The 12,904-nt window shown below is 43.5% G+C and overlaps 1 protein-coding gene across 13 annotated transcripts in view; it reads right to left on the reverse strand.

Moving 5' to 3' along the window:
• PAG1 (phosphoprotein membrane anchor with glycosphingolipid microdomains 1) overlaps window positions 1–12,904 on the reverse strand; it is an 846,294-nt gene that overhangs the window by 46,175 nt on the left and 787,215 nt on the right. For all 13 annotated transcript variants that reach the window (XM_069621261.1, XM_069621265.1, XM_069621260.1 and 10 more), the window contains 2 exons: window positions 8,196–8,797; window positions 6,340–6,399 (listed from right to left, as the gene is read on the reverse strand). In XM_069621261.1, the coding sequence (XP_069477362.1) occupies window positions 6,340–6,399; window positions 8,196–8,797 (662 nt within the window). The remainder of the gene's footprint in view (window positions 1–6,339; window positions 6,400–8,195; window positions 8,798–12,904) is intronic.

Genomic DNA, 12,904 nt, shown 5'->3' on the forward strand with positions numbered 1-12,904 from the left:
GGTCCAGAGGTGTTTCTTTTTATTTTAAGATTATTTTATTGTGTAAAGCATAGAACTAGCTTGAGAGCACCGGAGCACTGCACAGGGTGTGGGCTGCATCTTAACAGTAGCGCGCTACAGTCTGTGCGTCGGTCTGCACATCCATTGGGATTAGTCCTTGGTCAGGTGTTGTTGAACAAGCCAAGTTTTGAGAGATTTGCAAAACTGGAGAATTGCAGGGGCATTCCGAGACGATATCGGGGTTGAGTTCCAAAGGGTGGAAGCATGACAAGAGAAGGATTGTTAGTGTGCCCGCTATTTGCCGGCGCGTTGTGATTCAAGCTGGTCGGTCGATTTGCTCTGTGAGGAACGTGTGCTGCCAGGTACACTGGTGTGCTACTCCTGGTTGCTTTGTAGAGGAATAATAGACTATTTCCAAATAGGCACCCATAGATCCTGCTAGGACACTAAGCAAACACACAAAATTAAATAAAGACAACCCTTTAAAGCCATACCCGAGACAGACTTGTCTGTGTTTAAGAAAACAGCATGGTAAGCTTTATAAAGCCAATAGAGAGAAAGTAAATGAGAGAGAGCTCGTACTTTAGAAAACACAATCCCGACTGAATTCAATAAGTATTTTACAGATTGGATTCCTAAACTACATAGATCCATTTAAGGATGATACCTCAGAGTACAACCTTATCTGATTGAAGGACTGCATCCACCTGCTGGAACAGGTAATTTATATGCCTGCCCCCAGCCTTTACAAACTTCATATTGTTATTAGGAAAATAAGCAATTTAAGCTTATCCTATCTTTTATGTTTTGTCAACAGTTCAACCCGAAAAAAGTCTTCACTAAAGGAAGAAGCTACGGTTTTTTATTGTAATTATAGTCCAAGTGACCCATCTCCTGATGAACGTTCCCCATCAACGCTCAGAACAGAAACATGTTGATTTCAAAGTTCTAGCACTAGCCGAACTAGAACTATATACAAAAACAAAGTTTGGTAGAAGCAGAAAGACTAGTAATTTCTCTAATGCTAGATGATCACAATGGAACATAATAACAGTGTATTGTCCTATTAGTAAGGATTTCGTTGTCACAAGACTATTGTTTTAAATAGTGTTTATTGTGTATGCACTTTACAATTGAACATGATGTGATTTTTGTTTTTTAACCTACTCATTTCTAAATAAATTGTTATACTTTTTGGAGTAAAATTGTATTTCACAGTTGAACAGTTGCACTATACAACTACCTTTTGAATTCTTAGTTTAACCTCTTCAAGAAAAGGGTAGGGATATCACTACACAGCGAAATTCTGGGTTCCCCTCAAGATTTAATTGCTTTGTAGAGGATACATGCAGTTTTGAACCAGTCCTGGCCTGGCGAGGAAGTCATGTAGTAAGTCTAGGATGGGAGTGATTCAGACGTGCTGCAGTGTGGTGGACTGCTTTTAGAGGAGCCACTAGGAGCCCCTTCAGGAGGGCTTTAGCATCACTGATGTGCAAGGCTACAAGGGCCAGCACCAAGGTCCCGAAGTGATGCAGTAAGATGAAGGGTTTGATTTTACGAAGGGCAAGGATCCGGAGCAAGGCAATTTATGCCTTCTTGGCTAATGTTTCTGAAAGGACAGGCTGCTGTAAATGGTGAAGCTTAAGGATTTTGCTGAATCCGATAGTTGCGGATCAAATTCTTGTCATGTTATTGAGCCACTGTTGGACAATCTGTTGTTTAACGGGAGTAGTAATGAGGACAAATTCGGTCTTGGGTAGGTTAAATTTGAGTTAGGCAGTCGACATCCAGGACTGGATGATGGCTGGGTACTCGCTGAGGCGAATGATGTCCTGTGGGCTTTTTACTCTCATGTACAACAGAGTATCATCCGCCTATTGATGGATGTCTATAATGGGATCATTGAGGAGTGTGCCCACAGGCTCCATGTAACATTTAAAAAGGATTAGTGAGAGGATGGAGCCTTGGGTGATTCCGCAGGAGACTGGGAGATGGTTAGAATGCAATGTGTTCGTCTGGACAGCCCGGTGTCTGCCTGAGAGGTAGGAGGTAAACCAATTTGGGACCGTGCCAGAGAATCCAATCTGGGCAGCGAGGAGGGACACGAGGATGTTGTGGTCAATGGGGTCTACTGCAGCTGAGAGGTCAAGGAGAACGAGGAGGCATGAGTCACCCGTATGCATAATTTGGAGGGCATCAAGTACCACCTGGATGGAGGCTATCCTGATGCTAAACTTTGGGCAGAACCCTGACTGACAGTCATGGAGTGTAGTTGTTCAATCATGGCCGGTAGTTGGCCAGGTCAGCTGCGTCTACGGTCGTTTTATTCAAAAGAGGTCGTATGAGACCAGTCTTGAGGGTGTCCGGGAATTACCCTTTTGTGGGGGAGGCATCAATGATGCGAAGGACTGCATTGCAAACTTGACTTCTCAATCCAGCTACTTTAATATCCCCTGAACACATACTGCGTCTCATACCACTGGGAGTTGATGTATTCCAATCAGCTGTGTGAAGTGAGGCTAGGATTTGGGTGGATGCCCTAGGGATCTTGTTTATACTGCTTCAGGGGCCAGCATTGTGTAGCTCACAGCGGTCCCCAGGATCTACAGAGCCCCATTCCATAGTCTTTTAGAAGTGACTATTGCAATACACTGAACTACAATATGAATAATAAACACATACTTCCAAAACACGTACCATGGCTATTGTCGCAGATAGCTCATGAAACACCAACACCCAGAGACAGTTCAAAGGTTTTTATTTCAATTTCAGGCTGGGTCTTGGGGCCGTCCCTCTCTCTCATCATACCATCGTAACCCAGTTGTCCCTACTCCCCAGGTTAGTATATACCAAATGTTTTGCCCTAACTGTCTGGGTTTTCTCTTATGCTGAAGGGGAAGTGCCTAAAGGCCAGTGTTGTATCTCTTTATCTTCCCTCCTGGGCTACCTAACTGTCTCCACACTGTCCAGTGTTTAGTAGTCTAAAGGGACTAGAGGTTTGTGGCCGTCACATATCAAGCCCGATTTGCTCTGCTGAATGAATGCATTCCAATCTCATACATGGATGAAAATACCTTGGTGTTCCATCAGCTTCAGTGTACGCCTCAGCCTGTACGCCTCTGACAAAATGTCCCGAAAACATCATGCAGAGCTGCCCAATCTGCACAGTGCCTTGCAGAGCACGTTGCTCCTTTGCGTAATGCTCCACAGCACGAATTACCTAATTTTCTTACATGTCCCCGCAAAGTTATATTAACCCTTTATGTTCTCCCTGTGTTGCCTCAATGCATACACATTGATGCTGACAAAGGCATATTGGGCCATAGGTAGAAATCGTCCAGATGAGCACAGATAGCCTCTAATGGCAAGTGTGTCTGGAGAGGGTGGCAATGCTCCAGAACTGACAGGAGCAGCTGCGGGTGCATGGCCTCCTTGCCTGGGCAATGAAGCAAGCAAGACTACTGTTTCTCTTCATGTTTCTTCATTGTAGGTTGGATGCATGTCGGTGTTGAATAAGGCATTTCCATGCAGGTGACTCTTGATTATCAAATGTGTGCATGGAGCATGCCTTTGTGTCACAGTGTGTTAGTGCTTTCAGTATGTAAACACTTTGTTTATCGACACTGCATTTATTGCGTGCCTGCAAGTACTCAAGACCTTGGGATGGCAGGTAACTCCCTGTATGTGCTAGAATGTGTTGAGTGCTGTGGTCATCATAGAAGCATGTTTTTGCTTTGCAATTGCAGGGTGTGATTTTTGTGTTGGAGTTCTATCCTCGTTGTAGTTCCAATGACAGATTGAGTCTAGATGAACTGCTATTGACCATATGCATGATTTTTTGAAGGGATTCTTCTTATTTCTTGATGTGTTCATGGAGGTGTGCCGTAGAACGGGATCAAACTAAAGATTTGATGAGTAGGAGCTAGCATCAGCGCCTGGATATTCGTCATCACCCCATCGGAAGGAGCTACCTCTGGGGAATGAGGAGCTAGTACACAGTATTCCACATGGGCTATAACGTTTGGTCTGTTGTATATCACTCATTGCGCTTCTGTTGATGAGTTCTGTGCCTCATCTACGAGCCAACCCCTGTTTTAACACCCTGAGGTCAATGCTGATGTCGTGGAAGCTTATCCTGATCTTAGGGTTCAAATCATCATACTGTGAGGCTTGTCTGGCTATGCAACTCGGCCTTGGCTTTTCATTTGCTGCATAGAAACACCAATGCAAGGTTGGTGCTACTGCTGTTGTGGCCTGTACTAATCTAGGGAGGCCATCCTCACAAGGCATGTCTGGAGTGAGCAAGACCACCAGTCTTCTCAATTAGTTTCAATTGTTAATTGTCGAGGTAAAAAATAAAAACACAAAACTGATCAGTCTTCCGATGCGCTAGCTAAAATGTACGGGAAAATCAAAATAGGTGGGTATAATCATTATTGTGACATCCTGTAGAGAAACACAGAAAAATGAACATTGGCATAGAAAATGTCTTAGTACTTAGGGGTCTTTTCAGGGAGGAGATTAAAATCAAACACACTTTGCTTCCTCTCTCATACCTCAAATTGGCAATGGAGGGAAATCCCTCATGCAGACTAAGGGACTTTCAGCAGTTAGGAAGGTCAATTGTGTGGGATCCTCAAATGAAAATAGCTTCATCTGGAGCCACCAGTTCATCCACCAACAAATGAATCACGATGGGCACCCGCCTTTCCCTCCCTAATCTACATACCCTGAATATAACCCTTGGTTTCCATACTGTCCTTATCTTTCCCAGTGTACCGTTAATATTGCATCTTCCAAAATAAATCCAAAGTATTGTACCCTATCACTGTATACCATTGATGTACAGCATTCTAGAATATACAGTCGTTTTGCCGCCAAGGTTTTTTCAATTTGTTTTTTAATGAAAAATATTCATCGATAACTCATTGAAAAATATAGGATGTGGGTAAAAAAATTGATGAGTTTTTTCTATGAAACAGTTTCATTTAAAAACTCATCAAAAAACATGGTGGCAAATGGAACCCAGCATGTATGTATGTGTACACACACACACTACATTTCTGATTCTGCAATTTCTTTTGGTTTCTTGAGATACATCTGAGGCAGGAAGATTGGCCTACTGATTGGCATACAGCCTGGCCTACAGCTGAACACCCAAGCCAGGCGATCGCAGAGCTGCGGAATGCGTAATGCCTCAGCGTGCCGGGCATGATAACAGCTCCGCCTGAGAATGTACACAGTGATGACGCTGCTGGCTCAAGTCCCAAGGCTGCTAGAGGCTGCCCCGCAGAAACAACCTGCTGTTACAAAATGTACTTTATTCCCCATCTTCAGTGAAATTACCTGTTTGTTATTATGATACGTGCTGTTAATGGGTGGGGAATAAGGTTTAGCTGCTCCACTGTACATAAGGATGAGCCAGGCTTGGGAGGGGCAGAGCCGAAAGCAGCCCTCCCGAACACTGGTGTGTGTTAGCATTACAGTGCTTTCACCCCACTTCTGGTCTCTTGTGTATTATTTGTGTCAGAGTGCCTGGAATGCGTGAGAGGCATGGGGGTGCTGGATGAGCACTGGTATCGTGGGGAGCAGGACGAGCCTGTAACAAACATACGTACCCAAAAACACACACACAACCCCTGGGTCCCCCTTTGGGCCATGCTAGGAACGCTGTTGGTACGTTTCAGTCACAGGAGCAGATGCCATTCCAAACCCTGAAAGAGGTGGCGCTGGGCTCTCTGTGCAGTGAGGCCACACTCTGGGGTTTGTTGGGTGAGCACTGTGTTGGGCAATTCAACTGACACAGGGATAAAGCTGGCAAAGAATAACCCTATTTCACCTCTGCAAGCAGCTAATCCAACATGTGACAGCCCTAGACAAATGCCTGATCTTCACCAAATAATCTAGGCCATCTTTAGATGCCCCTTTTTTTGTAAAATCTTACTGAAAACAGTGCAGGGTCTGCTGGCTAGGGCCTTTTTGGCCAGGAGGAGACCCCTTACCTTTCTAATCTGATGTCTATTCAAAAAGGTTTTCAATGTTGCTAATTTTCATCTTGACATCACACAATTCAACTTCTCCATCTGCGTCATTAAACAGTACCATAAACTAAGAACCCCCCACCCCTCACAAAAACAACAAAAAAAAACAACAATGTCCTCATTCACTAAACTTTAAATGGACATCAGAATACCACTACATCTTTATAACAGCGTCTCTGGTTCAAAACAATGAAGGAAAAGATCACACCCTGCAGTAAATTACATTTTTGTTTAAAACAATGAAAGCATAGTAGCATAGTTACATCGTTTCCGGAGACCGTATTACAGAAGAACTTACATCATCCTCCTCAAGACTCGGCTCATCCTTAAAAGACTTGTAGGACAGTGAACTGTTCCTCTAAAAAACAAAAAAACAAAAAAAGGTATATTGCAGTTACAAATGCCAACCAGAAGTTATATTAAACACATTACAATCATCGGGTAGGCTGTTACTAGACCAGAAACCAATTATTAACCCAACACGTGCGAATCCTTTTGTAGTGCCCTAACTTTGCACGCTGAAGTATACACACATCATGGAATGTGTGTATGCAGTATGTGAACCACCAGTTCCTCCCTCTGATGCGCCACCGTCCAGCCAAAGCTAAAAAGGGCATATCGAAGACCAACATAAATTTAGCCCATAACGCAAATGCAAAATGATTTGTAATTCTAGGGAGCCGTGAGAAGGCATGGGTATGAAGGGGTCTGCTTTATTAGAACAATCTGTTTGAATCTTGTTTGAAAGCATTAAAAATGCAGAAACTGTAAATGTTGTGGTTTATACGTTCAATATTGAACAGAAAAGAGCACGTGCACTACGCTACACGCTGAAACAATGCCACCCACAGAATACATCGGTGTTCATTCTCTCGGCTCTCTAGTGTCACAAGTAAATCCCAAAACAGGCCTCATTGTCACATGTATGCATTATGTACGACCACGTGGATGATACAATGACACGGTCTTGGTACTTAATCCCCAATAAATTGCCTCAACTACATGTTTTTATGAGCCAATAGTCCTTATTGGGCACATATGAGGAATCACGAGGTCATTGGCTCGAAGAAAGGCAGCCATTTTGATGGACTCCAGCTCCTCCGCCTGTATGAGGTGAAAAGGAAGAGTAATGTAGGTTCTTCACAGAGTGGCAGTGGGGGAGGATGGGGCGATAATTGGCGGTGGGAGAGATTTATAGTAAGAGTATACAAAGAGGAAAAGTAGCAGCAGTTGAGAAGGCGCAGGGTTGTTGCGACCTTTGCATATGTAAACAAGTAAGGGCAGAAAAGAGTGGACCTTCCTGCTCTTAGGACAGCTTGGCGTAACAGCTTGGCGTAATGAGAGGGATAAAAAACAAATGTTTTAAAAAAGTGTTTTGAAATGACACCAGAGAGAGTATATAAGTGAACCCGTGAGGGAACAATGTAAAAGGGGACAACTAAATAGGAATAGTCAAAGCCACAGAGATAACAAAATAAAAAAAAAGGTTACCCACCGGTTGAATCACATCTATATTCTTGTGGATGGCACTTCTTAGTTTTGGCTATTAGGTGGTTATTTAGCGCCACTTATAAAGGCACAATGATTGCATTAGAGTACAGCTGCTAGGGAGATGGAATCTAAGGAGGGACACACAGCTTGTGGGTGTTTGGAAATTTATGATATAAGTCATTTATAACGTGCCTGCAGACAAGTGTTTCTAGGCGCAACACGACAAGGGGGTGGGGGACAAAAAGATGACAATGCTCTTACTAGGCCTTGTGTCATTCAGATCGTACAAGTGCGGGGAAGAAGGGAGGGGAGAAGTGCCAAGGGGGTGAGAAGTGCAGGTGAATTTACCCACCCATTGACAGCCCATGGTCATGCTAATTAGCCAATCCCACCCGCTACCAGCCCCTCCCCACCCAAAACATATGCTCTGCAGTGCAACTTGAGCACTTCAGCAAAGCAAGCTCATAGCCTACCTCTTGAATGATAATCTGAGGATGACAAAGTGGCTAAAATGCATTGGTTAAAGCATTTATATGCAATACATTTCGGTTGTCTGGGGGCCGGAATGCATGCATGGTAGATCTTCACAATCAATTAGGAAAGTCAGATTTGATGGTTACCTGAAGACAGCGCCTCACATCCTCTGCAACACAGAGTGCTTACCTTACTGGGTCTACTGGCTCCTTCCGATTCCTCTTGCGTGTCCTGATTCTGTTCCGCATCCTTTCCATGCACATTCTCATTCTCGTCGAGGAGTTTCTCTGGGACCGGAGGTGGTGCTTCCTCTTCCTTGTCCAGTGAATAGATATAGGCTCTCTCTGCACTGACACCCTGTTGACTCTTTCGATTCCGATCAACAGAGGCATATTCCGCGGACTCAAACCTACATTCAGGACTCCGGTCGTTGCTCTGTAAATCCTGCACTATGGGTGCAGCCCCTAGATTCTTGCTGCTCTCTGTTGGCACTGCGACCGCGCTCTCCTTCATTTCGTTGACTGTTTCGTACAGGCAGTCTTCGATGATATTCTCTTGCGACGTGCTGTCCTTCAACACTTCGTATGGTCCTTCAGTGCCGAGGCAAAGATCAGCACTTGCAGGAAGTATGGGTTCCATGTTGGTTCTTGGAGGGATACTTGGCAGCTCCCTGCTTTGGGGATGCTTGACAGACTTTCCCATCGAGTCCTGTGGCTCACAAAGGTCAGGGCAGGACGTTTGCACCTCTTCATAAGGCTCAATGCAGGCAGTTGTACTATCTTCGGAAATTACTGCAAAATAAAAGATGCACAATGTATTTGTTAGTGGTTATTGTACTAACAAATTAATAAAGTTATGGCAAGTCAATATCAGAGAATTGGGTTACTGAGGAATCGGTTTGAAGAATTTAACATGCAACTATTAGCACTCAGCATGGACTGATGAAGTATACAGTTACGGACATGCAACTGTGGTTATTCTCCTTGAAACGTCAAGGGACTTGAATGGCTTGGATATATAAAGGGCACACCAAGCTGGGAAACAACAGAACATTGGAGATGTACTTGAGGGTTACAAGTGAGGCTGAGGGGAAGCAGAGGAGCTGGGATGGTTGGGGTGCACAGAGGGAGAATTACGGTTGTGCGAAATGATCAGCGATTGCAAGGCGCAGTATACAGTCATGTTCAGACTTAACCATATCATTGCAATCAAAGGCTGAACTAGCCTTTTTTTTACCTACAAATGTTAAAAAAGCACTTCAAATTGGGATTCAAATAGGTGAAGAAAACCCTGTGGCAGGCTGATCCCTGGTCCCGTTGACTAGTCAAGTGGTGTGTTCCCTCATTAGCTCCCAGCTTCAAACCAGCTAACATTTTTTGTTTCCTGATTTAAGTGTGGTTCTGGTAAAAACCGGCATCAGCCTCTGGAATAAGGGCTCCGAGCAGAGGAGAAAAAATAATGGTTAAACTGTTTCTATTTGGAAAATATTTTCTCACAACTTCATTAGTGTCAGAATTTTCTTAAAGGTTAGGTGTATAGGTGGGTCGTAGAACAGGATGGTTTTCTCTACTCTAGCCCAACCTCAGCGTCCTCAACTGAAACACAGAATTTACTGGCACATCCGATAGCGTTACTTTGGATGGGGTTGGAACACTTTTGGAGCTTCTGTTCCTTCTCTCCAGGTTTATTCCCCCCAATTCCTACTCCAAGGACTGGTTGGTGCTTCGCCAGAGCTGCCACACCCTATATATCTTGCAATCCCATGCAAGCTCTACAGGTGCCCAACTTTGGTTGGGTGCAATCACACAGACATGGTCTCGTGCTTGCATTAACTCTTCAATCAAGATGTCTGTGGAGAGCATGTTGGTTTACTGCAGCATAATCTGTTTCTTCACCAAGGTCCAAGAGGTCAGCGTGGTCCTCTGCCGGCTTCCATTGAACATTACAGATATAAAACAAATATAGTGGCTACATTTTGTTCTTTGAAGTTTTAAAAGACATAGATGTGAAAAATGTAACACTTCCCCATGTTTGTTGAGAACACAGCAGAGCATAACGCAAGTGCCAGTGTGTGTAATCGAACGCTGTAAATTAACAAGGGGTGTCCTGGGAGTCTCTCTACCAGACATTAGTCCTGGTTACGAGAACCTTACCCAGATTCTTTAGCTTACTATCTTTCACAGAGGAGAAATATCCTAAACATATCAGTCTTTGTCCTGCCCTGGGGCAGTCCAGCACCGAAATGCTAGGCAATTCTCCTCTGAGCAAGAGTACCAACAGCAACCCCAGACACGTGTTTCGGTCTGGTTGGACCTCATCAGTAGGGTGGAGCTGTGCCTCTCTAAGAATAGTGAGCAAGGGGTCCACGTCTGGATTCCCCTAGTAACTTAGGGTGAGACCCAAAGCTACAAAAATTATTCAAATTAACAAGGGGTGTCCTGGGAGTCTCTCTGCCAGACATTAGGCATTAGTTGGTGAAACAAAACAACTCCTGTTCTTATTTATTGAAATTAGAACCTTTCATTGAAATATCCAATGTTAAGGGAATATTCTCCCATTATTACAATGCTACGGTTGGTTACAATGCTGCCAGTTAAAACCAGACTGAAGACCCGCTGATTCGCTGACAAATTTAAGATAGACTAGCTGTACCCAGTGTCACATTTGCAGTTCTAGCATATCTTAAAGGTTAATTAAATTCCAATACACATAGTTATTCAATCATATTTCACTGAAAACACACTTAACAATCTTGTTCTTCTCAGATACAACACGCAATGAGCCGAATGATTGAACTGTTGAGGGAGCAACATGTAGTTGCCTCTGACTGAATACATGTTTTGGAAGGTATGGGCAGATTCCCTCAAAGGTCTGTCCCTGTGACTTATTAATGGTCTTTGAAAAGGCTAAATGTATAGGAAACTGTCTTTTTTAAAAATTTGACAGGCATATTTGCATCAGATGGACTGAGAGGGATGTGCGGTACAAGAACAGTATCTAAGTTCAATCCATCGATTACACGGCCCTCTATGATGTATCCTTTTAGATGCATAATTGTCAACCTTGTTCCAGTGCAGAGTGTCCATTGCAGAGTCCCTGTGATGGCAAAAGATTGCGTGGTAGCATAATTACAGCGCATTACAGCACCTACTTTCAGTTTTAGCTCGTTAGGAGGCATTTATCCTACAGCGTTTCGCTCTTTAGAGACTGAAATGTTGCGCCAGCAATTTACTGTTCATTGACACTGGAACCGCTATGCCCTGTGTGAAGAGAAGTGGGGTTGGAAAGAAGTATGATAGTTTATTTATAATGTGCTTAATACCCAGAGGTTTCTAAGCGCGAACCTGGGGATCGAACCCGTGTTGTTCCATGTCGTCTTGCTTCCAAGGCGAGCATGTTGCCGCTGAGCTATCCTCCCGAGATAGATGAATCATGAAACATGAAGTAACATGAAGTTGTTCCGAATGTTTGCGGTGGTGGAAGGTGACCGCGTAGACCCGTGCTCTTTGTTAAAATGATAGCTGTTGAAGTGGAAGGGCACACAGAGGTGCAGTTTACCATTTCGACAGCAGAGGGCAACCTAACACTGATTAACTGCATCAGCGGAGTATGGAAACCTAAGCGGTTTATATATAGACAGACAGATAGATGGATAAATAGATTCCAGTTTGAACACCAGTAATTCACCAGACAGGACCACAGAGATACCAACAGTTCTTTAACTCCTAAGAATACACATTACATTTTTTGTATTGTTGCTGGTCTGAAGTTGCTATCACAGTTTTTCCCTAACCACCACCCACCCACGGTAGCAATAAGCAAACTGTAATCTCTTACAAACCACATTTTAAGCAGTTAAAAACACTGCAATTGAAAGCCATTTTGGGGTAATATAAGTAATAACATGCAGATACGATTCTTGCTCTTCTGTGCTAAACTCCAGCAGTGCACAAAATAAACAGACTACAATAAACAGTTAATTCTCAATTAAAAGCTGTAAAGTATTAACAGCAAGTGCTTCAAGTTTAATGCCAAATTGAGACTGTGCTCTAACAAGGGGTTGGAGTATAAGCATCCGGCTAAAGGGAGTGCCACCTGCCTCAATCATGAGACCCAGCAAACATATTTTGGGCCACTCAGCATGCTCTTGTGCAGTCTTTTTTTACAGCCAGCATGCATATTGGAAATTAATCTCTCTGGCTTGGTTTATAGATAAACCACTGTCTGTAAATAAAACACCCTCTCACTTAGCATTAAAACAATTAAATTGGTCATTAAACAGCCCTCATTCTGTAAATAAACAATGAGAAAGGTAAGATGACAAATGGCACCAATGTGGGTTCCTGGTTGCTTTTCAGAAAATCAAAGCGAATTTTGACAACATAATACATTTCCAGAAATTTGTATATTTGACAAATACGTCTGATATACTCATTTGAGCAGGAAACACTTCTTAGCGTGTAATTCACATTGGCCTGGTGCTTATTTCATTTCTCACAACACTTCATGCTCACCCCTCTTCCCAAAAGGGACGGTTTAATTCCATCTCCTTGCATACTAAGTAAGCAACAAAAGGAAGTCTCAAATCTTGTCTTGATGGGGAATTTCTCAGTATTAGCTTGAGAGGGTATGCATAGCCAACTTCGGTTTTCATGTTCCTTGCAGGCTTTCAAGGGGTTCCTGAACTCTATCTAGGATTATCTTCCGGGGGAACATTTTGGCTGCCTTTGTGGCTTGGTTGATGAATTCAGACCACCTCCACTGGCTGTCTATACCTCCAGAGGAGTTGGTTTTCTTTGGCAGGCCAGAGGTATGGAGGACGGCTTCAGAACTCCCAAAATTAGTCCTCCAGTTGGAGCTGAAGTCCTCTTATCCTCTTCTAGGATTTTATGACCTCC

This window comes from Ambystoma mexicanum, chromosome 5q (assembly GCF_040938575.1).
Source record: "Ambystoma mexicanum isolate Mex_15411 chromosome 5q, UKY_AmexF1_1, whole genome shotgun sequence".
NCBI classification, from domain to species: Eukaryota; Metazoa; Chordata; class Amphibia; order Caudata; family Ambystomatidae; genus Ambystoma; species Ambystoma mexicanum.